Source organism: Vombatus ursinus, unplaced genomic scaffold (genome assembly GCF_900497805.2).
Source record: "Vombatus ursinus unplaced genomic scaffold, bare-nosed wombat genome assembly UNPS02014830.1, whole genome shotgun sequence".
NCBI classification, from domain to species: Eukaryota; Metazoa; Chordata; class Mammalia; order Diprotodontia; family Vombatidae; genus Vombatus; species Vombatus ursinus.
In genome coordinates, this window is record NW_020954608.1 from 11,439,691 (window position 1) to 11,464,395 (window position 24,705).

The 24,705-nt window shown below is 36.6% G+C and overlaps 1 protein-coding gene and 1 non-coding gene across 5 annotated transcripts in view; both read left to right on the forward strand.

Moving 5' to 3' along the window:
• PUS7 (pseudouridine synthase 7) overlaps window positions 1-24,705 on the forward strand; it is a 46,591-nt gene that overhangs the window by 15,290 nt on the left and 6,596 nt on the right. For all 4 annotated transcript variants that reach the window (XM_027838650.1, XM_027838652.1, XM_027838653.1 and 1 more), the window contains 10 exons: window positions 2,481-2,592; window positions 5,227-5,304; window positions 8,854-8,982; window positions 9,413-9,538; window positions 12,572-12,633; window positions 14,698-14,858; window positions 16,290-16,416; window positions 17,690-17,791; window positions 20,356-20,485; window positions 21,591-21,682. In XM_027838650.1, the coding sequence (XP_027694451.1) occupies window positions 2,481-2,592; window positions 5,227-5,304; window positions 8,854-8,982; window positions 9,413-9,538; window positions 12,572-12,633; window positions 14,698-14,858; window positions 16,290-16,416; window positions 17,690-17,791; window positions 20,356-20,485; window positions 21,591-21,682 (1,119 nt within the window). The remainder of the gene's footprint in view (window positions 1-2,480; window positions 2,593-5,226; window positions 5,305-8,853; window positions 8,983-9,412; window positions 9,539-12,571; window positions 12,634-14,697; window positions 14,859-16,289; window positions 16,417-17,689; window positions 17,792-20,355; window positions 20,486-21,590; window positions 21,683-24,705) is intronic.
• LOC114025484 lies at window positions 13,115-13,236 on the forward strand. The gene has a single exon (XR_003567032.1). It is a non-coding gene; the product is annotated as a small nucleolar RNA SNORA70 (small nucleolar RNA).

Below are 24,705 nucleotides of genomic sequence, written 5' to 3' on the forward strand. Positions count from 1 at the left end.
ATTTACTACACAATTCTACAAAGTTTAAATTCTGTATGTAGTGTTTATTTAGACCATGATACATGTATATATTCATGTGTATTTATGTGAGAAAGTGATAACTCTTGTTATTTTTGTGCACTTACTAATTAGAGTATGCAGGTGTATAAATGAAAACTTAAATCCCAATAGGTTAATTTTCTTTTGACATAGCATTTTCTACCAGTTCTCTGTTTGTGGCTATATTCATTCCTTACAGCTAAGTGGGAATGTAGAATTTCTAGGTAAGAGACCATCCAATTAAATTTCAGGAATTTTCATCAGTAGCCACTTTAAAAATTGATAATTACATGATAATTATCTATGATAATTAAATACAAGAAAGCAAAGCTATGAATTTATTTTATCTTACTTTTATTTCACATCTTAAACTTTGATTTCACATCTTAAACTTTTCACTGAAAACTCTAAATGGAGTCTTGTGGTAGCTTGGGAAGGGTTCTTTGTAGTCAGGAATACATGCACACTCATGTACCCATAACTTTCTTGTGAGAGGTTTGAGTGTCGGTAAGCTACTGAGGCCCAATTTATTTTGTCTACAGGGAGGTTTGTTATGCCTATAATTTATTTCGCCCCCCACGCATTTACTGTTGCCTCTGCTGTGTTGTGGCATTGCATAATTGTCTGAATTGCTGTCGCTGCCACTGCTAGGTGCCATTGAAATCTACGTACAGTCATAACTTTTGCATGTTCACCTCTAAAAAACTTTAATACGTCTATAAATTAAACGTTGCTTTCTTATACTCTTTTTGCTGTGCATTTGGACAGAGGTCAGAACTGCTGCAGGTAAGAGCTGTTGGCATTCCATGGAGATAAAATGAAACGCCCGTGATTCTGATGCACAAATTTGCTAGCTAGAAAGCTAATAAAAATCAGAGAAATTTCTTCTTCAGTAACATAAAGTCAGAAGGAAAAACTAAGATAATGTTTCCATCTCAAATTTTCAGAGGAATTTTTTTGGGGGTGGGAGGAGAGATTGGGAAGGGGAAGCTTTGGAGGAGAGCCCAGGCCAGGAACTAAGACTGAGGAGTAGAAGACCTGTAGAAAAACATTCTTACATACTTCTCAGTAAAGCAGCATTTCATGCTAGTATTATTGCATTCATGCAGTTGGTTTTAGATAATGAATCCTTTCACTTAACTGCTAGGGTAATATTTAGGACCTTTGTTTATTTGGTAATGCTTCTGTTCCTTATTGCTCAGCTAAGACCACAAGTCTATAAGAATATCATTTGTTTCTTTTGCAAGACAATTTTTAGCTGTAGCTTCAGCAAACAGAAGCATCTGACTTTTGGAAGAACGCAGATCCATATTAACATGCAAATAAGTGAAATATTTTTAAGAATAACCATCAGTAAGAGATTGTTTATTTTATATCCTTTTACATTTTTCCTGATTCCTAACAACTATGTAAGAAATATGTAACTCTGTTATGTTTGTTCAGGGAACATACATAATTAAATATTATGTAAGACCCATGTATATTACACAGCGTTTGGCATATATAGATGTAGCCTGTTCATTGGTAGATTTTTCCAGGCTGCATTATATCACTTCTGTACCATTGAAATTTCAGCTTTGAGGCAAACCAAACCTGTAAATTATTTAATCCCAGATCTTAAGATGGATTTAAATGTAGCTACACAGTTTTATTGCTTGAGTGTTTTAAAAACCAGGCTCTGGCAGTTCATGAAATGTATGTCACTCTGATAAGAAAAAAATGTCTCGAGCGTTTAGAGCAGCAGCTCCTGAAAGTATATTTAGTCGTGTTTCATTCCCAACCTCTCTTTTTCTCCAGAAATGGTAAACAGATCTCATATGCCAAAAAGATTTCTCTGGGAGGTCCAGATTGATATACAGCATTTCTAGTGGTGGTATTAAATTTTTGAGAGGGAAAGGAGCATTTAGAAATGTTTTTTTAAAAGCCAGTTTTATATCATTTTCAAATTATTTCTATTTCTGTTATAACACAGGACTTCAGTCCTCGTGAAAATCCACAGACCAGTGGATGTTAGGCAAGCCTGTGGTTTTGTATTCCACTTTAACCATGGCTTCCTGTGGACCTGAGGGTGTCAATGCTCAGATTCGAGAAACACTTTTTATAAAGTGACTCTCCCAGAACTGATGATGCCTCTTATAGTACCTTACAGGTGGAGGTCACTGATCAGTTTATAGACCTCTTCAAGCACTCATATTTCATACCATTTATGGCAAGTTAAGTGATTGTCCAAAGCCACAGAACAAGCCTTTGATGATCCCAGGAGGTCAGTTTAAACTATAACCGATAACCTGGGTTGGTCTATTTAGATCAATTTCTTACTTCCAGGATTTAGGAGCAAGTAACTGAGCACTCATAGTATCATAAAATAAGGAAACTCAAAGCAATGGCGCCTTTCCATGCTGTGGTTAAATACGTTCATTTTTGTTTGTTTGCTTTTATAGATCCAAGAAAACATTCTTGGCCAAAGTCTAGGGGAAGTTACTGCCACTTTGTATTATACAAGGAAAACAAGGACACCATGGATGCTATTAATGTACTTTCCAAATTTTTAAGGTTAGTTTTTTTTTTATCTTTTTTAATGTACTATCAAAACGTGGCTGATTTTAAATTAAACTAACAATATGAAAGGACTGTGGTAGGGGCAGTCTGAAGAAATAGATAATAGAAAAGTCACTTCTATTTGGATTTGGAATGAAAACATTATAGCTTTTTTGAACAACACAGTCATGTGTGTATCAGTATAATATAATAGAAAAAAAAAAAGAGCATTGACTTTGGAGTTAAAGGACCTGCATTCAAATCCTGCCTCTGACTGACTACATTTGTGAGTTTGGGGAGGTCACTTAACCTCCATGGGCCTCAGTTCTTTCTTCTGTAAAAGGAAGAGCTGGACTAGATGACCTTCGAGGGCCATTTCATCTCTCGATCTGTGATCCTATAAACCTTCTTACTGCTTAAACTAGTAGAAAAATCGTTTGTGTTCATAGGGTCATAGGTTTGGAAAGGTCCTTAGGAGTCATCTAGTCTAGACTTCTTATTTTACAGACAAGGAAACTGACACCCAGGGATGTTAAATGACTTGCCCAAGATCGTACAATATATAGCAGATGCCAGATATTTGATATTAAAAACTTTGCCAGAAAATGGATAATCCACATATAGATAATTGAGAATTAACACACAGCTTATGACACAAATTAACCTCCCCCTAAAAAAAAATCTCTATTTAAATGACTCACATTGTAGAAATTTCATTTTACTATACACATAACTCTTGAATTTTTTGCTGATTCCATTCCTGAAAAAGTTAAAATTGATTCTCACCTAGAAGCAATATTAGAGCATAATTAAAAACATTCTTTAAAGAAATAAAGAATGACTTTAATAGTTGGAGGGGGTAGTCATTGTTCATGGTTGAGCTCTGTAAATATAATTAAAAAGATGCTAGTTAATTTACAAATTTAGTATCAGCAATGAAATTACTAAGGGGATACTTTTTTTTCTTTTTTTATTTATTATTTTATTTTTCCCCAGTTATATGTAAAAACAATTTTTAACATTTGTTTTTAAAGCTTTGAGTTCCAAATTCTCTCCCTTTTCCCCTCCCTATCCCCCTCATTGAGAAGGCAAGCAATTTGGTATAGGTTATACATGTGTAGTCATGCACAACATGTCCACAATAGTTATGTTGTAAAAGAAAACATAGAAAAACATTTTCAAGAAAAACAAAGTTAAAAAAAGTATGCTTCAATCTGTATTGAGACACCATCAGTTCTTTCTCTGAGGATGGATAACATTTTCCATCATAAGTCCTTCAGAATTGTCTTAAATCATTGTATTGCTGAGAATAGCTAAGTCATTCACAGCTGATCATCTTTTATTATTGCTTTTACTTTGTACACAGTACATTTCACTTTGCATTAGCCCATGCAAGTCTTTCCAGGTTTTTCTGAGAGCATCCTGCTTATCATTTCTTATAGTATAATAGTATTCCATCATCATCACATACCACAACCTGTTTAGCCATTCCCCAGTGGATGGCCCTCCCCTCAATTTCTAATTCTTTGCCCCCATTTGAGGGGGCAAAGAATTTGAAATTGAAGGAATACTTTTTAGAACTACAGATATAAAAAATAATAACAAGATTAATTTTAGAAATAAAAGATCTAGAATTTCAAGGGAGGAATCACAGTTGTGATAATTATTGCTTTATAATATCTCATTTGGTATTGATTGTAAAAAATAGAAAAGTAGATCAGTGGAACAGACTGTATATGGAAGAATCGGATACATCTGGACTAAATAATTTGTTGTGTGATAAACCTTAAAACATAATTTACTTCAGGAAGACCTTCTTATTTGACAAGAATTGCTGAAAGTATGGTAAAGCAGTTTGGCACAATTTGGGTTTAGACCAACACCTTACGGAGAAACTCTAGCAAATTTTATACAGTGGATAGAGGAACAGAATAGAAAAGGTCAAACCCTACAAAATTAGAAGTACTTTCATACCTATGTCCGGAGAAAAAGTTGTTAACCCAAGTAGGGATAGAGGCAGTTATGAAAGATAAAATAGATAATTTCACTTACATAAAATTGAAAAGCCTTTGCATGAATAAAGTCAATACAATTTAATATAAAAAGGTAGCTACTGATTAGCAAAAAAGCTTTGTAACATATCTCTGTTAAGAGTCTGATGCCTGGCCTGTAGAGAGAACTAACATGAATGAATATTCTCTTCTCAGCAGAAGAATTCCAAACTATTATACGTTATATGAAACATAGCTCCAAATCACTAAGAATGAGAGAATTTCAGATTAAAACAGCACTGAGGTTTCACCTCATACCAGACAAATTGGCAAAGGGGAAAGTCATTGTTGGAATGGCTGTGAAGAGAGAGGCACACGAATACTGTCAGTAGAGTTGTGAACTGGTCCAACCAGTCTGGAGAGCAATTTGGAATCTGACCCAGAGATCCCACTGCTAGAAATCAGAGAAAGAAGGAATGGTCTTACATTCGTAGCAGCTTTTTTTTTGTGGTAACAAAGAACTAGAAACAGTGTAGGTGTCCATCAATTGACTGGACAATGATTAAACAAATTGTAAAATGTATGCATATAATTTCAGATCGTTATTATTAGCATGAATATTGGTTATTTAACTTATTTTTTGTTTGTTTTTCATCAGAGTTAAACCAAACATATTTTCCTACATGGGAACCAAAGACAAAAGGGCTATAACTGTTCAAGAGATTGCTGTTCTTAAGTAAGTATAGATTAATGGTGCTTATATTTTTGTGGTAAATAATCACTTAAATGTAGACTACTTGATTCTTTTTTCAGATTTAACCTCTGCTGTTGTTCTGTAATTTTCCTTTACTCTCTCATTGATTTACTCTCATATTTTGTGTTGTTTGAGTGATATGTCTTTACATACAGGCTTCTTAGAGTCCTTTTATAGTTTTCTGTTTCTTTTCCCTTTTCCCTCCCCTTTCACTTATTCCAAAGGAATTCTTCCTGGGCTTTGAATTTAGATTTCCTCCTGGCTTTCCTTTGTCCAGGGGGCAGCCCCATTCTCTCTTCTTGGCAGCAGGAAAGGGATGTTGGCTGATGTTCTGCATAGCTGCTGCCACTGTTGGCATAAATTATGATTCTTGGCCCTTAAGGAGCAAAAAAAGAAAAGAAAAAAAAAAGAAAAGGTTCCCTCTACTCTTAATTAATTATAAAATAAATCAGCCTTCTTCATATCTCATTAAAAAAATTGAAGCAATTCATCGAGAGCTCCCTCTTCTCCCTTTTCCATTTAGCGTCCGTCCTCTGACATCATCCCCCTGTTACTTCCTCAATCCCTCCAGTCTCTAGTGAAGAGGTGGCCCTTCTCCTTGCCTAGGTCAACCCCTCTACTTGCCGTTATCACCTCTCATCTGGATTATTGGAGTAATTGCTCTCCCAGCCTCAAGTCTCTCCCCTTTCCAATCCATCCTTCCTCCACATAGATGCCAACGCTATTTTCTCAAGCATAGGTCTGACCATGAACAATCTCTTCCACCTCCTCTCTTGTTCATTCTTCATTCTGAAAGAGGACCAGTGATATCACAAGAGTGACATCTTGACTTGCTTGTGAATTGGATTTAAGTGAGTCAGAGCTACACAAAGTCTTCTCCAGAGACATGGAAGTCCAAGATAAGATGATTGGTGATGGCCTGGGATGTAGTGGGTGACCTTGGACTTACTGAGATCTGGGAAACACCCCTCCCCAGTAAACTCCAGTGCTTCCTCGGGGAACAAATATAAACTCCCGTTTGGAATATAAAACTCCAACCTGGTCTTTTCTTATCTTTCCTGTATTTTTACACATTGATTCCCTTTCATGTATTTACAGTCCAACCATACTCTTCCTTACACATATTTCCATCTCCATGCCTCTCTGTTGACATTTTTCCATGCCTCGAAGGCCCTCTCTCCTCACTCCTGCCTCTTAGAATCTGTTTCCTTCAAGATTCAGCTCAGTTGCCACCTTCTCTAGGATACCCTATGTCTTCTCCCAGTTGCTGCTGCCTTCTTTTCTTATGTACCTTCTCCTCTATATATGTCTTGTATATACCTATTGACCACCTCATTAGAATGTAAGCTTCTTGTGGGCAAGGACTTTTTTGCTTTTTTTCTTTATATGCTAGCACAGTGCATAGTGCTTGGCACATAGGAAGTGCTTAGTAAATGTTGGTTGACTGATTGATCTCCAAAAAAGAGGCCCATCTTCCTTTGTGGACTCTTGTGCAGCACAGAGACTATTAGCGTATTATGGTGCTAACCATAAGAGAACCCTTGCAACAAATGCAAGAACTTTGAATGGTAAAGCAAATCAAATTCCCACATTGCCCAAGTCCAAAAAAAAAAATGTCCCAGTCTTCACCCTAAGTCCATCATTTGTCTGTCAGAAGGTGGGCATTGTGTTTCCTTCCTTGTGAAACATGGAATCATGGAACTTCTGGAATCATGGTTGGTCATTGCATTGGTAGAGTTATTAAGACTGTCAGAATTGTTTGTTTTACAACGTTGGTATTGTATAAATAGTTCTGGTTTGGTTTTCTTTGCTTTGTGTCAAATCATACAAATCTTCACAATCAACCTGTGTCTCTTAAACTCATGAGAGAGTCTGACCTATTACGTAATCATAACTCTTTTTTTTTTTATGAGTATTGGCAGAAGAAAGTTGTGGGGAAACTTTGAGCAGAGAAAGGGAAGTTTTACCATATAAATACCAAACTGCTAGTAATATACATTTTTTCAGCAATTTGCATAATCCTGTGTCCTTATAATTAGGGAGAAGGGTTAAAATCTTGGTCCCTATACTTTTCTTGAACCCAGAGGCAGCCAGGTGGCTCAGTGGATAGAGCTCTAGGCCTGAGATCAGAAAGACCTACATCTAAATCCAGACTCAGACATTTACTAGCTGTGTGACACCCTGGGCAAGTCACTTAATACTGTTTACCTCAATTTCCTCATCTGTAAAATGAGCTGGAGAAGGAAATGGCATTCCAGTATCTTTGCCAAGAAAACCCCAAATGGAGTCATGAAGAGTCAGACATGACTAAAACAACTGAACAACAGCATCATACTTAGGGTTAGATTTTACATGTTACATATTGACAAATTCTTATTACAAATTTCATAATTTTTTGGTGTGAAATGTTGAGATTAGGGCCCTTCGAGCATGGTTCTACATACTTTCATGAGTCTACTTCTGTTTTCCCATCTGCCTTTTTAAGCTTTCCTGACTCCATATTAGAGCTTTGGAAGCAGAATTAGACATCTACAAAATCAAGAAAACATATCTAATAAAACATCTTCTGAGATCTGTGCCCTCAGATCGAGTTGGGACATTGCTGCACCTGCTATCGTGAGCCATCAGGAGTAAATACCAGTTTGAAAAAACTGACTTGGTTAGATTAGACATTGGCAAATAATGAAGTATTTTCTTTGTTGTCGTTTTACTTCAATTTTAATTTTTTTTATTATTCTGAACTTGACAGTCGTCAACAAACATGAGCATTTCCACCTGCACAGAACAGAAACAGAGGATTGTATGTGAAACCAGAAATCTCTGTAATACACAGCTTGCATAATTTTCAACAATATAATAAATTAAATATTCTTGTTTCAGAAGTATCTGGCTTGATCCCTTTTGAACCTCTTACTGTCTTTTGTGTGATTTTTTTTTTTAATGCTACAGTGACCTTCCATTTCTTCTTTATTTTTGGCATCTCTGTCTCTTGTCTTCCCCCCCCCCAAAATTCCCACCAAGCTATAGTGAAGCAAAACAAATCCATACATTGAACATGTTCAAAAACGTATATCAAATTTACCCCTCAAGTCTCCCAGCTGTCTGTCAGACAGTAGATATCATGCATTATCACTGGTCCTCTGGAGTTACAGTTGGTCATTAAAATATATTCTTTATAAAAAGAAATAAACGAATCATTTTCTTTCACATGTTCTCCAGTCCTGACAGGCTGTGCCTTAAAATAATCCCCCAAATAGTTTTCTAAATGATCCATCATTCTTTTCCAGTATATAGCTGAAGTCCAAGGTTTTAAGTACAAACAACATGACTAATTAAGTCTCATAGGCTGTAGGTATGAGTGCAGGAAGGTTTATATGCCAAATAAAAATGTGACCTCTCTGCATTTCTATGCTGCTCTTCCTTTTTTAGTGGCTATGATCACATTGGTTAGGCCTCAGTTCCCCATCATCTGCCCATGACCTAGAATTTCCTAATGAAACAAAGACATTCTCTTTGCCTTTCTCTTTTTAGAATAACTGCGCAAAGACTTGCCCATTTGAACAAGTGCTTAATGAACTTCAAGCTGGGCAACTTCAGCTACCAGAAAAACCCTCTGAAGTTGGGAGAACTCCAAGGAAATCAGTTCACTGTTGTCCTCAGGTAAAAAGCTCTTGTCGGGAGGAAGAGAGATCCTCGCTTGGTTATTTACCTGGTCGGTGTGTTGAATGAATGATAGAGAAAAAAGACTCATATTTAGGTTAACTTGTACAAAGAGATTCAAGGAGGAAAAAGGAATAATAAGGAGGGAAATGACCCAGAAAGGTTATTGCTATTTTAAAAATTGTCATTATACCTTTCCTCTAAAAAAGCAAACAGAGAATTTCAATAGAAATTGTAGTTCCTGTTACAAAATTTAGAAATATATAACATATTCTTAACAATGTATTAAGTAAGGAGGGAGTCAAAATAAAAAGAAAGGAATTGAAGGAAAGGAGAGGAATAGTGACCAAATCAGAATCATTTTATGGTGAACTAATCTTGCAACTGTTCATGGAATAAAACTTTCTTTGGGTGATTCATATCCTTGCAGAAATATAACAGGAACTGACCATCAAGTACAGCAAGCAATGAACTCTCTCAAGGAAATTGGATTCATTAACTACTATGGGATGCAGCGTTTTGGGACTACAGCTGTCCCCACATATCAGGTTGGAAGGTCTGTGTTTAATTAATATTCTTTGTTTCCCATTGTTTATCTTAAAAAATATCTTGTTGCAAAATCTGTTTTAATGTCCTTTTGGAAAATAGTAGTAGAAAGAGGAGATGGTAGAAGCTTCTGATGTTTCCATGGGTCTGTTTCTTGTTTGCCACGTCACGTGGGGCACATCATTTAACTGTTTGATCTTTTGGAGCCTGATCTTGAATAAGGTTCTCATTTGTCTCTTTTGTTTTTTTGCCTCTTAGCCCACATGCTCTTATCAAATGATTCCCAACTATCTCAGAATTTTGACAAATCTTTCCTTTTCCTCCTCCCCTTCCCTAAAAGTGTTATATGGAATACATGTATTTTTTAAATAAAAAATAAATCAGAATTTATTTTTAGGTGCTGAAGATGTTAAAAAAAATTAATTATTTTTAAAGCATTCCTTTTTTACATTTTGAGTTTCAAAATCTCTCCCTCCCTATAGCCCCTCTCCTGCCCATTGAGAAAGTAAGCAATATGATACCTGTTATACATGCAAAGTCATGCAAAACATATTTCCATATTAGCCATGTTGCAAAAAAAGTAAAAAAAAAAAGTGAAAAAATATGCTTCACTCTATACTCAGAGTTCATTAATTCTCTAATGGAGGTGGATTGCATATTTCATGAGTCCTTTGGAATTATCATGGATCATTGTATTGATCATTGTACTTTAGTTAGTTCATCATTACAGTATTGCTGTTGCTGTCTATAATATTCTCCTGGTTCTTCTCACTATAAATCTTCCCAGGTGTTTCTGAAACTATATCCTTCATCATTCTTTATAGCAGACTAGTATTTTATCACAGTCATGTTCACCCAGCCATTCCCCAGCTGATTTAGAATTATTTGCCACCACAGAGAAGAGTTGCTATAAATATTCTTGTACTTATAGGACCCATCCCTTTTTCTTTGCTCTTTTTGGAATACAGACCTAGTAGTGGTATTGCTGGGTCAAAGGGTATGGACAATTTTATAGCCCTTTGGGCATAGTTCCAAATTGCTCTCCAGAATGGTAAGACTGGTTCACAACTCCATCAATAGTGCATCTGTTTTTCCACATCCGCTCTAGCATTTGTCATTTTCCTTTTTTGTCATGTTAGACACTCTGGTAAGTATGAGGTGGTTTCTCAGAGTTGTTTTAAATTGCATTTCTCTAATCAATAGTGATTTAGAGCATTTTTTGGTACGATTATTGATAGCTTTGGTTGCTTCTTCTGTAAACTGCCTGTTAATATCCTTTGACCATTTATCATCTGGGGAATAGCTATTTAGGAATTTTTGAAATAATTTTTGACAACTAAGAGTATAACAAGACCAAGATTGGGAATCCTTTTTATACTTTGACTCATGATTCTTTTTAGTAAAAAAAAAAAATGAGAATAATACAGTACATGGGACAGCTATTTAAAATCACAGAATTTTAAAACTGGAAGGGACGTCTTACAGCCTTTTAACATTTTAAAAAATTAACTTTAAAAAAAACTATTAAGCATTATTTTTTCTTCCTTTTACCCACCCCCCCCAAAAAAGAAAAAAAATCTTTATAACAAATATGCATAGTTAGGCAAAACAAAATCTCATATTGACCATATCGAAAAAAGTATGTCCCATTCTGCATGGTTAGTTTATCACCTCTCTGTCAGGGAATGCGTAAACATACTTCATCATGGGTCCTCTATAATCATCACAGGTCACTGCATTAATCAGAGCTCTTAAGTCTTTCAAAATTCATTTTTATAACATTGTTATGGTATAAATTGTTCTCCTGGTTCTGCTTGCTTCATGCTGCATCATTTCATACAAATCTTCCAAGGTTTTTTCTCTGAAGCTATCCTCTTTCATAATTTCTTAAAGCACAATAGTATCCCATTACATTGTGTACATAATTTATTCAACGATTTTCCAACTAATGTGTCTCTCCTTAGTTTCTAATTCTTTGCTACTACAAAAAGAGCTGCTCTAAATATTTTTGTCCACATAGCACAAAATTTGTCTTTTTACTTTTTTTTTTTTCTCTCTTCAGGTTTATAGGCCTAATAATGTTATTGTTAGGTGTAAGGGTAGCCTTTTCACTCTAGAAAAAGAGCTAGTTAGTAACAGAGGTAGGATTTAAGCCCACATCTCTTCACACCCAGTCACAGGTGCTTGAGAAGTTAAGATGTGGAATACAGTTTTTTATTTTGGTTGTGAAAACACAAAAATCTGGCTTTAAAGGTCCTTAGTGGCAATATATTAAAGACATGTAGGTAGTCATTCTTTCTCATGAAGTTTATTCAACATAAGTATAGAATGAATTGAAACAGACTAGGAGGGTGCAGGGATTACTGAAAAGGAATTTTTGAAACATGTACTGAAATGTCAGAGCACACTAATAAGAAAAAGTGGAGGTGGTGATTTTTTTAAGAAAAAGAAAATTTGCGAGAAAGCTGTTTTCAGCCTTTAATTTAATGACTAATTTTCCAGAAAGGAGTTATGTTACTTTGCATATTCTGTAGACCTCTTTAATGAGAACGAAGTAAATGTCAAAAAATCATAGCTACATCACCAGGGATTTATTTATTAGAAGAAATAAGTTTAATAGTATGTTTTAACGTTAAAAATTATTTTTACAAGTAACTGGGGGAAAATAAAAGCTTAAAAGTAATTTTAAAAAACAGTATGTCTTAGGGTCAGCACTGATTCATCCCATTTATCCAGAACATTTTATATAGCTACTGATGCCAGATAATTGCAAGGCATGCTATAAATGTGTTTTAACATTTTAAATCTATGATGCACCAATTAGGGCTAAGCCAAGTATAAAAGCTAAACGGCTAGAACCATTTCTTCCTTTATTTTATCCTTTTACATTTTTTGTTAGAATCTGTCATTACATATTTATCCTTTATCATACTGTTACGTATTATAACAAAGGAAGTAAAATACCTTGACACACATAATCTGAATGCAAAGAAATTTATTATAATACAAAATTTAGTAAAGTAAATGATCTGCTCAATTTCAGAGCCATCTTACAAAACTGCTGGGATGAAGTCGTAGATTTAATATTGAAACCTCGTCCTGGAGGTAAGGCATTTTTGCAAATGAGTTTTTTTGTTTCTTATTTTAAAAAACAACTTTATTTCATTATAGATCTATTTATGTAAATATTACAATTCGTAGTTAAAATGAAAAGATCCATGATTTTATACTGTTTCTGTTATCACAGAGTGTAGTCCTTCTGAGACTTAGCAAATGATCTCCAAAAGTTGCTGTGGCCAAATGGGTGATGAACCTCTCCAAACTTATCCAGGCTGGTCTGTAGGTGACAGACAAAGGTAGTTTGTCACTGGAGTTGTGCCATGGAAACATTTCCAGCTTGGTTAGGACTTCCCAGAGTTCACACTCAACTGGCCTAACCTTTGAGGGGTCACCTCCATGCCATGATGATGTTTTAGAGTAGGACTTTTGTGTAAGAGTTCATGGTTTGCTATAAAATACTGTTGAGTCCATCTCCTTTTAACCATATGCTGTGTAGGAGAACTTTGATAGTATTGAGATCCTCACATCCAATTAGGCTGACTGGCGCCATCTTAATCAAGAGCCAGTGATTGTGGAAAACAGCCCCTTTTGGTTGTGTATATACCTTGTTCTTTTTATGGAATTCCTTAAGGGACCTTGGAGATACTTCCCAGACTCGGGTCAGATCCCTTACCTCGGTCAGCAACTTTTCCTGACCCTTCTATGACTTCTCTGATTCTTGACCTTCTCTCCACCTTCTCTTCCATGGGTTATAGACAAGACACCTGGAATTTACTTGAGAAGTCCTTGGGTACTGTAGTGTGCGTGCTCATTGGCCAAATCATGATGGCCGTTTGGGCCAAGGTCTCGAACAATGTGATAGAGGCTTTATGCAGTGGTCACTTCATGTGGTCCCTTGCTTTCAGAAGGTCCAGTTTGTTTTAGTTCTTAGCACAATGGTATGCTCATTTGGGAGAGTTTCATCAAGTTCAGTGCTAATGAACTTGAAGGCCTGCTCTCTGAGAAATATTTCATCCCTTTTGGTTTGGGAATTAAATAGATCTCTAGGGGCAGCTAGGTGGCGCAGTGGATAGAGCACCCGCCCTGGATTCAGGAGGACCTGAGTTCAAATCGGCCTTAGACACATATCACTTAACTAGCTGTGTGACCTTGGGCGGGTCACTTAACCCCATTGCCTAGCAAAAAAAAAAAAAAAAAAGTAGATCTCTAGCCAAGGACCCTCGGACAAATTTCACCAACATTCTAGACATCATGAACGGTGTCAGCTGTGACACCTGCCTGTCCCTTTTCAGGCACAAAGAAATATCTGTTTCTAAGAACAACAAAAAATATTAGAATCAATAGATCAGTTCACAAATATTTATTAAAAATACGGAGAAACTTCATTCTTTTGATTCCTTATGGTTCTATAAAGCCTGGGGATTTATTTTAAAGAATACTTTAAAATATTTTCGTAAAAAAATTTCCCTACAAATTTTACTTTGTAAAAAAGATTAAATTTACAGTTACGTTGACAGTGCTAACATTTTTGCTAATTGTGTAGTACTGGTCTAAAGAAAATGGAAAAGCACTGAATTTGGAATGATAAGAACTTGTCTGAGTTACAATTCTGGCTCTGCTACTTGCTACCTATGTAAGCGTGGTCAGATTTTAATCTTTCTGGACCTTACTTTCCTCGTTTGTAAAATGAAAGGGTTAGACTAGAAAACATCTAAGGCCTCTTTGAATTTTAGGCATAGATCCCATGATGGATGGCTTAGTCACTTTATTAGAAGAAAACTTGCCCTATAAGTTTAGTAGTACTGGATTAAAAGAGCAGAGAGAAAAGAAAAAGCAAACATCCCTGTTTATTCAGTTAGGATATGAGTACCACCTTGTTTTAGCTCTCAGCACAGTGGTCTGCTCAGTCACTTAAAATCCATATGTACTCTTCCTTTTACTAGTCCTGTAAAATGGGTCCACAGGACTCAGTTTTTGGTTGGAATTCCCAAATATTTATTTTGTGATGAGCATTTTATTTTAAGATTTAAAAGATTCAAAAAAATTTAAAAAAAAGATTTAGAAGGATTCATATGGATTAAGTTGTTTACTGCTTACTTGTTTTTGCAGCCGAAAAGGGGTACTTGGTCAAATGCCGAGAAGAGTGGGCCAAGACCAAAGATCCTGATGCAGCCCTCAAAAAACTACCTGTCAAAAGGTGTGTGGAAGGGCAGCTGCTTCGAGGACTTTCAAAATATGGACTGAAGAATATTGTGTCTGCATTTGGCATAGTGAGTGTGATTTGTGAAGTTAGGCAATGACTTTAAGAGGTGTAACAAATCTTTTAGGTGCTGACCATCAGAGTTGTTTTTTTTTTGTTTGTTTTTGTTTTGGGGGGTTTGGGGCGGGGTTTATGGGCAAGAGGTAAAGAAGAAAAAGTCACTCGGGAGGTAAATTTATATAATTTATTTTTAGTCATAAAATAAAATGGATAAAATTATTTTAATTCAATTCAGTAAGCACTTTAGGAATATCTACTGTATATAATGTAGTGTGCTAGGAACTTGGTATATAGAGGCTAAAAATAGTACTGTTTGGCTTCAAGAGACTTACAGTATGGAAAAGCAGTCTATACTAATGGACATTTTACAGCTGATTAATTTCATATGCTTTCTACTGTTAGATAGACTTTCTTGGTAGTTTAGAAAATAAAAAGTTGTAGAATCCAGACCTTCTATCATTCAGGGAATGGCTCACAGGCATTTGTGTTTCCTTTGTTAGAACAAGAAAAGAGGAGAGGCTCTTGGTAAACTAAAAAGATGCGCCTGAAACTAAACAAATTTACATTTGTCATGAGTGAAACTGAAGGCATATTTTTGCCATCTTCTTGCTTTCCATGTTAAGCATCTGCTAAAATCGTGATAGCTTTATGAGATGAACTTCACCTGACATTTAGATCTCTAATCCACACTAGATTTATTTGAGTGGTGGTGTCTTTTTTTCCCTGCATGGTAAACAGAAAGCCATTTGGTTGCCTCATTGAACTCATTATTAGTGAAATTGCTTGTATTTTTGGAACATCTTAGAATGTGGTGATGAAAGCCCTGTTAGGTTTGCCATACATTTACAAATTCTTTTTCTTAAAATCACTAAATTAAAATTAAAATAAATAAAAATTTTTAAAAATCACTGTAGTCTTTGGTATATTTGAATGTAACCAACAAACAATTCATCAGCCTTATCATTAGCTGATGAAAATGACTGTTGTACAATTTCAGCTTTGCTACATCTCCATCTGTAAAAAGAATATTAATGTTAATTGTTTGTAGACTTCTATAGATGTGCGAATCAGGGATTTGGGAATTTTTTTGCAGCCTGAAATGTAAGAGTTTAGTATATAAAGGAACAGCAAGCAATAAACAATAGTCACAATCATCTCTCAAAAGTTCTTAATCTATAGTCTATGAACTTGTTTCTTTAAAATATTCTGGTAACTACTTCAGGATAATAGGTTTACTTTTAAGCTTATGAATTTATATTTTATGCACTTAAATACATTTTTCTGAGACAGGGTCCCTAAACTTCACCAGTTTGTCAGAGGGGTCCATGACAAAAAAAGTTTAAGAACCCTTAAGATGATTTGAAAGATGCCTTCCATGTCTGATTTCTTCACTCATTTTTGTTGACTTTGCTGATTTTTGCTGATTTCTTCCTCTCTACAGATACCAAGAAATAACCGTTTGATGTATATTCATAGTTATCAGAGTTATGTGTGGAATAACATGGTGAGCAAGAGAATTGAAGAGTATGGACTGAAGCCTGTTCCAGGGGATCTCGTACTTAAAGGAGGTAAAAAGGCAAAGTTGTCAGCCTCAGTCTTTTGCTCCTGGCCTTGGAATATACTGTTGCTAGGTTACCACTAAATAGCTTCAAGGTTAGCCTGGCAACTGAGTTGAGGAGGCATGTGTCTGGTATTTAAAAACATGAAGTCTGATGGGCTGCAAACTATTTTATCCAGTGCAGGTTTGTGTGAGGATCTTAAAACACTTTTCTGCTATTTGGGCACTTGGAGTTTTCCCAACAACTGTGGCACAGTCTCTAGTTCTAGCCTGTGGTTCTAGATTTGGCTTATAGACTAGCTCAGGCTGGAGCATTCCCTTCACGTTGCTCCTCTCATGATGACCACGTGTATGTGAGGCAGCAGAAATCTCTGATCTGCACAGCGTCAGACAACCCCTTTCTGTTAAGATAAAAATTTCATCTCCAAATAACTAGTAAAGAGCCAAATTTTAAGCCCTACTCAATGAAGTGATTTATTCTCATGAAAAATTATTTTAGAATGTGGAGGTAGGTCCTTACTTGATCCTTTTAAGACAAACTGACTTTCCTTTAGCCCCTGTTCTCCTCCCCCATTGCATTCATCTCTTACAGCTTTACATATAGGGTCCTTTAATTTTATTATTTATTTATTATCAAACTTTGTTTTAATGATTTCAGAATTCTTTGACAGATTTTTGGTCAGCTTGATTCCATTTCAAAATTTCTGATTTAAATCTCCAAAGGAGATTTCCAATGGAAAATGCTATCTACATCCAAAGAAAGAACTATGGAGTTGGAATGCAGATCGAAGCATACTATTTGCTATTTTTTTCTTTTGTTTTGTTTTCTCTTTCTTGTGGTTCCTCCTATTGGTTCTGATTCTTCCTTACAACATCACTAATGTGAAAATATGTTTAATAGGAATGTATATGTATAGCCTTTATCAGGTTGTGTGCCATCTTGGGGAGGGAGGGGGAGAAAAATTTAAAACTCAAAAGCTTATGGAAGTGATTGTTGGTAAAATAATTTTTAAAAATTGCTGATTTAAAAAACCAGTCATTTAAAACCACCATTAAACAAACGCCACAAAAACATTCCTTTCCTCTGAAAGCTTTTATAATGCCTTGTAATCATTAACCAGTGTCCAGATGGGTTCTTTTCAAAAAAGAAAAAGAAAAGTAGCTCTGATCTTCTTTCTTAAAACACCCTTTCCCGAGCTTACCCTTAAGATAGCTAATTTCAGAAGTCTGAGATGCGAATATTTCTTGTATGCTTAAATTATTACATATTTATGAACTTGCAGCTACAGCCACATACATTGAGGAAGCAGATGTTAATTCCTACTCCATCCACGATGTGGTGATGCCTTTACCTGGTTTTGATGTTCTCTACCCTAAGCATAAAAGTAAGCTTCTCTTTTGGTTTTTGGGTTTTGGTTTTTTTTTTTGCTAGGCAGTGGGGTTAAGTGACTTGCCCAGGGTCACACAGCTAGTAAGTATCAAGTGTCTGAGGCCAGATTTGAACTTAGGTCCTCTTGACTCCAGAGCTGGCGCTCTATCCACTGCGCCACATAGCTGCCCCTTTTGTTTCATTTTTAAGAAATTAAAAATAGGTGTTTTGAGATAATTAGGCTCTCTTAGTTCTTAGCCGCTTGCCGAATTTTCCGAAGCTAAGGGGGAAGGGCAAAAGAAATTCACTTGCTTTAGTTTTTCAACTTTAATATGCTGATTTGGGAACCCAGATTAGTAATCTCTTCCAAACTCAAGCAGATGTAAAATAACATTGTTTACAAAGCTACTAAATAAATATTTGTTGGAATGAGTGAAGTATTTATCAAGCACTAGCATGTACACAAAGCCTCTTTGTGACCTTTATGTTACAGATTCACTTTTCAGTTAGTTAAATAAAGTTAATCAGGAACTAGCTAATGTAGATTTTCTTATCCTTGTAGTTTACCAGAGTAGATTAAGAGTAGGAAAATTTATTATTTTTTAAAAAGTAATTATTAAGGACTAAGCCAAATAATCCTCATGTGACTTTCTTTAATATATGTTTCCAGGAATTTTTTTTAAGGGCAGAAAGAATTATCATGTGATAGCCTGGGGCCTCTGCTGAAAGGTGAATTAAAGTCAACAAAATATGCCTTTATTTACAAATAAAGTGCTCCCCTAACCCATTCCTCTCTAGAATTCATTCATTCCTTTATAAATATTCATTAAGTAACTGCTATGTACCAGGCACTGTGCTAAGTGCTGGGGATGCAAAAAGAGGCAGAGACAGTCTCTGCCCTCAAGGAACTCACAATCTAATTGCAGAGATGACATACAAACCAAGCTATGTACAGGATAAATAGGGAATTATTAAAAGAGAGGGAATTAATGTAGAAATCTGAACATGTTACTTCTAAGAGTCAATATGTTATAACTACCTCATTGGTTCCCAGTGTTTCCTGTTCAGTGAATCCTTGGGAATATTTAACATGACGCTCATAATAATTGTGTAATAATTTGCTGCTTTAAGTGTTATTAAAGAATTTTTAGCATGAACCCCTTGGACCATCGGTGAAAAAACCCCAACCACTAAATGAGAACCATTGATCTACTTTAATCCTTTACCCCACAGGCTTAGTATATGACAACTGAAGTGCCACAGAAGTATTTGGAGTTCTTGGAAATAGGATTTGATCTGCAAGGGCATAGCTGAATTTCAGTCCTAAAAACCTCAACCTCCAGCCCTGGTGCTATGTGTTTTGAATTTCCTTGTCCCTTCTATAATTCCATTAACACCAAAGGAAAAGAGTTTTTTGTTTTGTTTTTTTTTAAAAAGGAAATTGAACAAAATATTGAGTAACTATTGTTCCCCAAAACAATACAAATGACCCAGGAATTTATACTTGGCAGTTTCACTGCTGGGGGGTTCTGCTAGCATATACGGGGTATTCCAGAAGTCTTAATGCTGCTAAAGATTGAAACTGCACCAAGACTTCTGGGATACCCCATATAGTGATAGAAGATGAATGAAACATGACTGTTCACTATATTCCAGAGTACATATTCCCTACTCCTAATGGAAGTTGTCTTCTTTTGCTATTGATTATGCTGTTATAATATCCTCAAGAATCGTTCTCTGTAAACTATCAATTTTATAAATGCCATTTAAATGATTGAAATAACAGTCACAAGCTAAATGCTGCTTTGGTTTCAAGGTCAGAAAGTCTTACTTATACTTCTGATTATGCAGAAAAGCCTCTCCCTCGCCCCTCCATGACCACAAGGTACTCTAGTTTAAAAAAAGACCAAAGGCTTGTTTGACAGCCCTTCCATGTTTCTTCTAATGGATTTTGTCTAATCTACCTTCAGACTAGAAGGGGAGCAGAGGAAAAGGTGGTGATCAGCTTCCTCCTCACTGTGTTTGCTGGGTCCCAGTATTGGCTTTTTGATAGCACTGCTGGATTTTTTAGTCTGGAGGATGTGGACCTGCCAGGATGTGCATAGGGAATCAGATATATCAGTGGTATCTTACTAGGCCCAAATACATAGCTATTCTAAACCTGGTTGAGAGGCAGTGTGCTCTAGGGGATAGAGAGTTGGTCTAGAAACCAGCAATACCTGGGTTCAAGCCCCAGCTCTGTCTAGCATAGACTGACTCAGAAGTCATCTAGTTTAACCTACATGTGGATGAGAAAATGTGTTCTAATTTCAGAAAATTAATCAATAACATATTTTGGAATATAAACCAATAATAAGCTTTTTATTCTTCTTGCTTTGGGATGGTGCAATTCTAGGAGTTCTCATTCTGGTAGTTTGAAGATACATTTTTATGCAATGCTAAGAATATGTTAGTATTTACAACATGAGATGGATTTTGTCCGAAGAGGAGGGGGTCCAACGAAACTTATTTTTAATCCTTCACATGCTGGTTTAACATGTTACTCTACATTCCATTTAATTCTTTTTTGTTCTGCTTTAGTTAGTGAGACTTATAAGGAAATGCTAGCTGCCGACCATCTAAAGATTGACAACATGAAACATAAAATCCGAGATTATTCCTTATCAGGTGCCTACCGAAAGATCATTATTCGCCCTCAGAATGTCAGCTGGTGAGTAATATTTTGGAGTCGAATGGATTTGAATTGTGTCCACTCTGTAATGTTGACAATACTTAGAAGAATTTTTCATATTTTTGTGATTTAATGTTTCTACATAAATCTAGAAACAAATAAACTCATTTAGAATGCCAGACAGATACAAAGAAGACTTACTTAATGGTAGAATAACATTATTAAATTATATATAAGACATGTACAGAGCATAAAGTCTTTCCCTGCTGTGGAAAACCTAAGTTTGATTTAATAGTTTATAAGAAAAAGAATCCTCTTATTCCAAATTGGCTGAAACAGTTTTAAGAATTCATCTAGTACTTTTCATGTCAGATACCCTGTGGGTGGAAAGGGACAGACAGACAGGAAGAAAATGTCTTTTGTATTTTAATCCATTTAAAAATACTTAAATGTCTGTCATTGTCAAAAACTTTATTTCTAGTAATCAACATATTGAAATCTTGAATTTCTAATTTCCAGGTCACTAGAAATTTGAGATTGACTAGGTGGAATAAAGCAGATTTCATACTTTTTCCAGTGGCTATTTTTCTTCTACTCTCTCCATATTGCCTATTGAAGGTTTCAGGTCAAAGACCTAATATTAATGTCCAGATCATGCCGCTGTTCAATGCCTACTTCCTCCTGTGCTGTTTCAGAGAGAGGTACTCTCCAGTGAGGTTTTTCTCCTAGTGAAGAAAATCTAAAATGCCTAGGTTAAATTTTATCTCAGCCATTTAAAAATGAAGCAGGTATATCTTGGTAATTAAGTAACGTGATCTAGACGCAAGAACTTGCAACCTGGAGGGATATTTTATGTCTTATAACATAGATTTCCATAGACTGGTCCCCATGAGACGGGACAGAGAGGCAGGAAGACTACCTTTTGTATCTTAATCCATTTTAAAATACTTTAATGCCTGTCATTATCCAGCCAGTTGTTTAATGGAGGTATATTTGAAACTTACCCCAATTCTGTTATTGAAAATCTATAATTTTATGTTGTATTTTAAATTCAGCCACCTGGTTACTTTGAAGATTTAAGAGCTTCTTATCCCAAATGAGACTTTGTATTCAAATTAATGCCGTTGTATGTATATTTTTAAAGGGAGGTTGTTTCCTACGATGATCCTAGAATTCCACTTTTCAACACAGATTTGGACAACCTAGAAGGAAAACCCCCACCTGTGTTTGCTGCTGGTAAGTAGGGTTACCTCCACTTCTAAATTGTGAGCATTTTAATAACAATTGTTATATTATTGTTGCTATAAATTATGAGGTCAGCTTCCTAAGTGAATAGATATTAGTGACTCAGAGGAGGGTATTCGTTATGTTGAAAGCACAACTCATCTCATCTCACCTGAGCTCCCAAGGGCTAAATGCGGTGGCTTAGATGAGGCTGACCTTGAGTGGGACTACGGCTGGAAATGGGGTTCCTGGAACTAAAATCACCCAGGGGGTAGCAGAACAGAGTGACAGCTGAGCCAGCAGAAAAGGACTGGGGATCTGTGATTGGGAGCACCCAGAGAGGTGGAGAAGGAGGGAGGCAGCTGTTCTGAATGATGCCCAAAGCCCAGTGGGGCTAGAGGGTCGGGGAGAAGAGAAAATACGTATTCAGACTGGCTTCTTCTTTGATAGTGTTCTGGGAAGACTCTTCAATTCCTCTCTACCACCTCCCCCTCCCCCCCCAAAAAAATTCCTTTACATTGCCTTCAAGCTTTCCAGTTATTAATTTATTTTCTTACAGAAATTCTGCTTTTCTGTTTCCTCATGATATGGAAGCCATCTTGGTTCTTGAAGCCTTTGGTAGTTTCCACTAAGTGGCTTATCACCAGTAGCTGGTGATGAACTCTTAGCAGTAAATGAAAAAAAAAAATGGAAAAGACAACATGGCTCTCAGTTCTATTTAGACTGGGTTAGAGAACCTGGCAGTGCATTTGTTCTGTGAAATTTGGATTCAGTCAAAGGGCTGCGCTTGAGGACCTCGAGGGCCATGTGTAGCTTTGAGGCCCCAGGTTCCCCACCCCTGATTTAGACCCTTCTGCCTTGTGCAGTGATGGTGACAGAAGTGTCATAAAGGAAGGAAAAGAATGATATGAATAACACATGGGTTTTTTTAGGCCATTTATAAACATTAATTTAATTGGAGCTTTAAATGTTAGGGGTAGCTAGGTGGCACAGGGAATAGAACATCAGACCTGGAGTCTGGAATACTCATCTTCATGAATTCAAATCTGGCCTCACACACTTAGTAGCTGTGTGACCCTGGACAAGTCACTTAACCCTGTTTGCTTCAGTTTCCTCATCCGCAAAATGAGCTGGAGAAGGAAATGGTAAACCACTCTAGTGTCTTTGCCAAGAAGACCCCAAATGGGGTCACGAAGAGTAGGACATGACTAGAAAGACCGAACAACAACAAAACTCTAAATGTGAGAGCCTTGTCCAGAAACCAACGTATATGTAACTAAAGGAAGTGAACTATCTTAACATAGAGCTTCTTACTGTAAATTAGAGCAGAAGACATAGAGAAGGTAGAGCTGAATGCCAGAATGGTTCACAGGCTCTCTTGGAGAAGCAGTCAGGGACTTTAAGCTAGAGTGGTGGCCATGTGAGTGGACAGGATGAATGCAAGAGATATCAGTTCTGCCTCTACAAGATTACTTGACAAGCGATTGGATTTGGGAGGCGAAGGACAAGGAAGAATCAACCAGACTTCAAGGTTATGAATCTGGATGACCAGGAAAATGATGTGATTCTCATTAGAAATAGGGAAGTTTGGAGGAGAGTCAGATTTGGAGGGCCACGGTGGCATAGAAATAGTGAATTCTGGGTTTGGAGCGTGTTAGATTTGAAAAGTTTATAAGGTATCCAGGACATCATGGTGTAGTGGTGAGAGTGCTGGATTTAAGATAGGAAGATCTGGGTTTAAAATCCTACCCCAGACACTTATTAGTTTTATGACGCTGGCAAATCACCTAACTTCTCTTGGGCTCAGTTCCTAATTTATAAGGTGAAGGAGTTGGCCGAGATTGCCTCTGTGGTCCCTTACAGCTCTGAACCTGTGATCTCATGTCCATTAGGTAGCTGGTGATATGGGACTAATGTTCAAGAGAGAGCATATGGCTGTGTGTGTAGATTTGGGAGCTTTCTGCATAAGGATAATGATTGAACCCGTGGGAGCTCATCCTGTTCCCAGAGGAGATAAGAGAGGGCAGAGTCCAGGGGGACATCCACACTAAGTGGGGTGTTCAATCATCAAAGGAGACTGAGAAGGAGTAGTCAGGTACAGAAGAGAACTAGGAGAGACTTGTCATGAAAGCCAAGGGAGAAATGAGTGATAGACATTCAGAAGTTGTAGAGGACTCACGGGGAATGAGGATTAAGAAAAGGCTATTGAATTTCACAGCTCAATAAAATTTTGAGGTATCTCTTTATTCTAGTCAAATCAGAAAAGGTGATTGATGGACAAATCAGTACTGGAAGAGAACAGGCATATTAATTCGGGCAATTAGCAAGTATTTTTTAAGCTCTTAGGCACTGTGTTGCTTGCCCTTAAGGAGTTTGTATTCCAGGCATGGGGCATGCTGAATAGTACAAAGGCCCAGATATGGGAAATGAGATGTCATGAGTAAGGAACAGGGCCAAGGCTAGTTTGGTTGGATTGCAGAGAAAATGCAAAGATATGTTGGCTGTGTTGTGAAGGGATTTAAACGCTATAATGAGGAGGTTCTATTTGATTCTAGAGTAAAGAAGAAACTATTAGAGTTTATTGAGTAGGGGAAAATAACATGGTCAGATCTTTGCATAAGGAAAATCACATTGGGAGCTGTGTGGAAGATGGATTTGAGCCAGGGAAGCTAAGTAGGAGTCCATTGCAAAAGTCTGGGTGAGAGGTAAAGGTGCCAGCTTGTGAATAAAGGAACAGGATTGGATGTGAGAGATGTGTGGAGGTAGAAATGATGCTGCTTAGCGACTGATTGGCTATGTGGGGTAAAGGGATTGGAGAATAACATCAAGGTTACAAACCTGGGATACTAGAAGATTGGTGGTGCCTTCAAAAGAAATAGGGAAGTTTGGGAGAGGGGTGGGTTCGGAGAGAAAGACACATGGAGTTGCGCTTGGAACACCAGTTGGAAATACCTAATAGGCATTTGATATGAGACTGAAGCTTAGGGGAGAAACCGTGCAGGGTATATAGATATGGATCTCCACTCCTCTCTAAT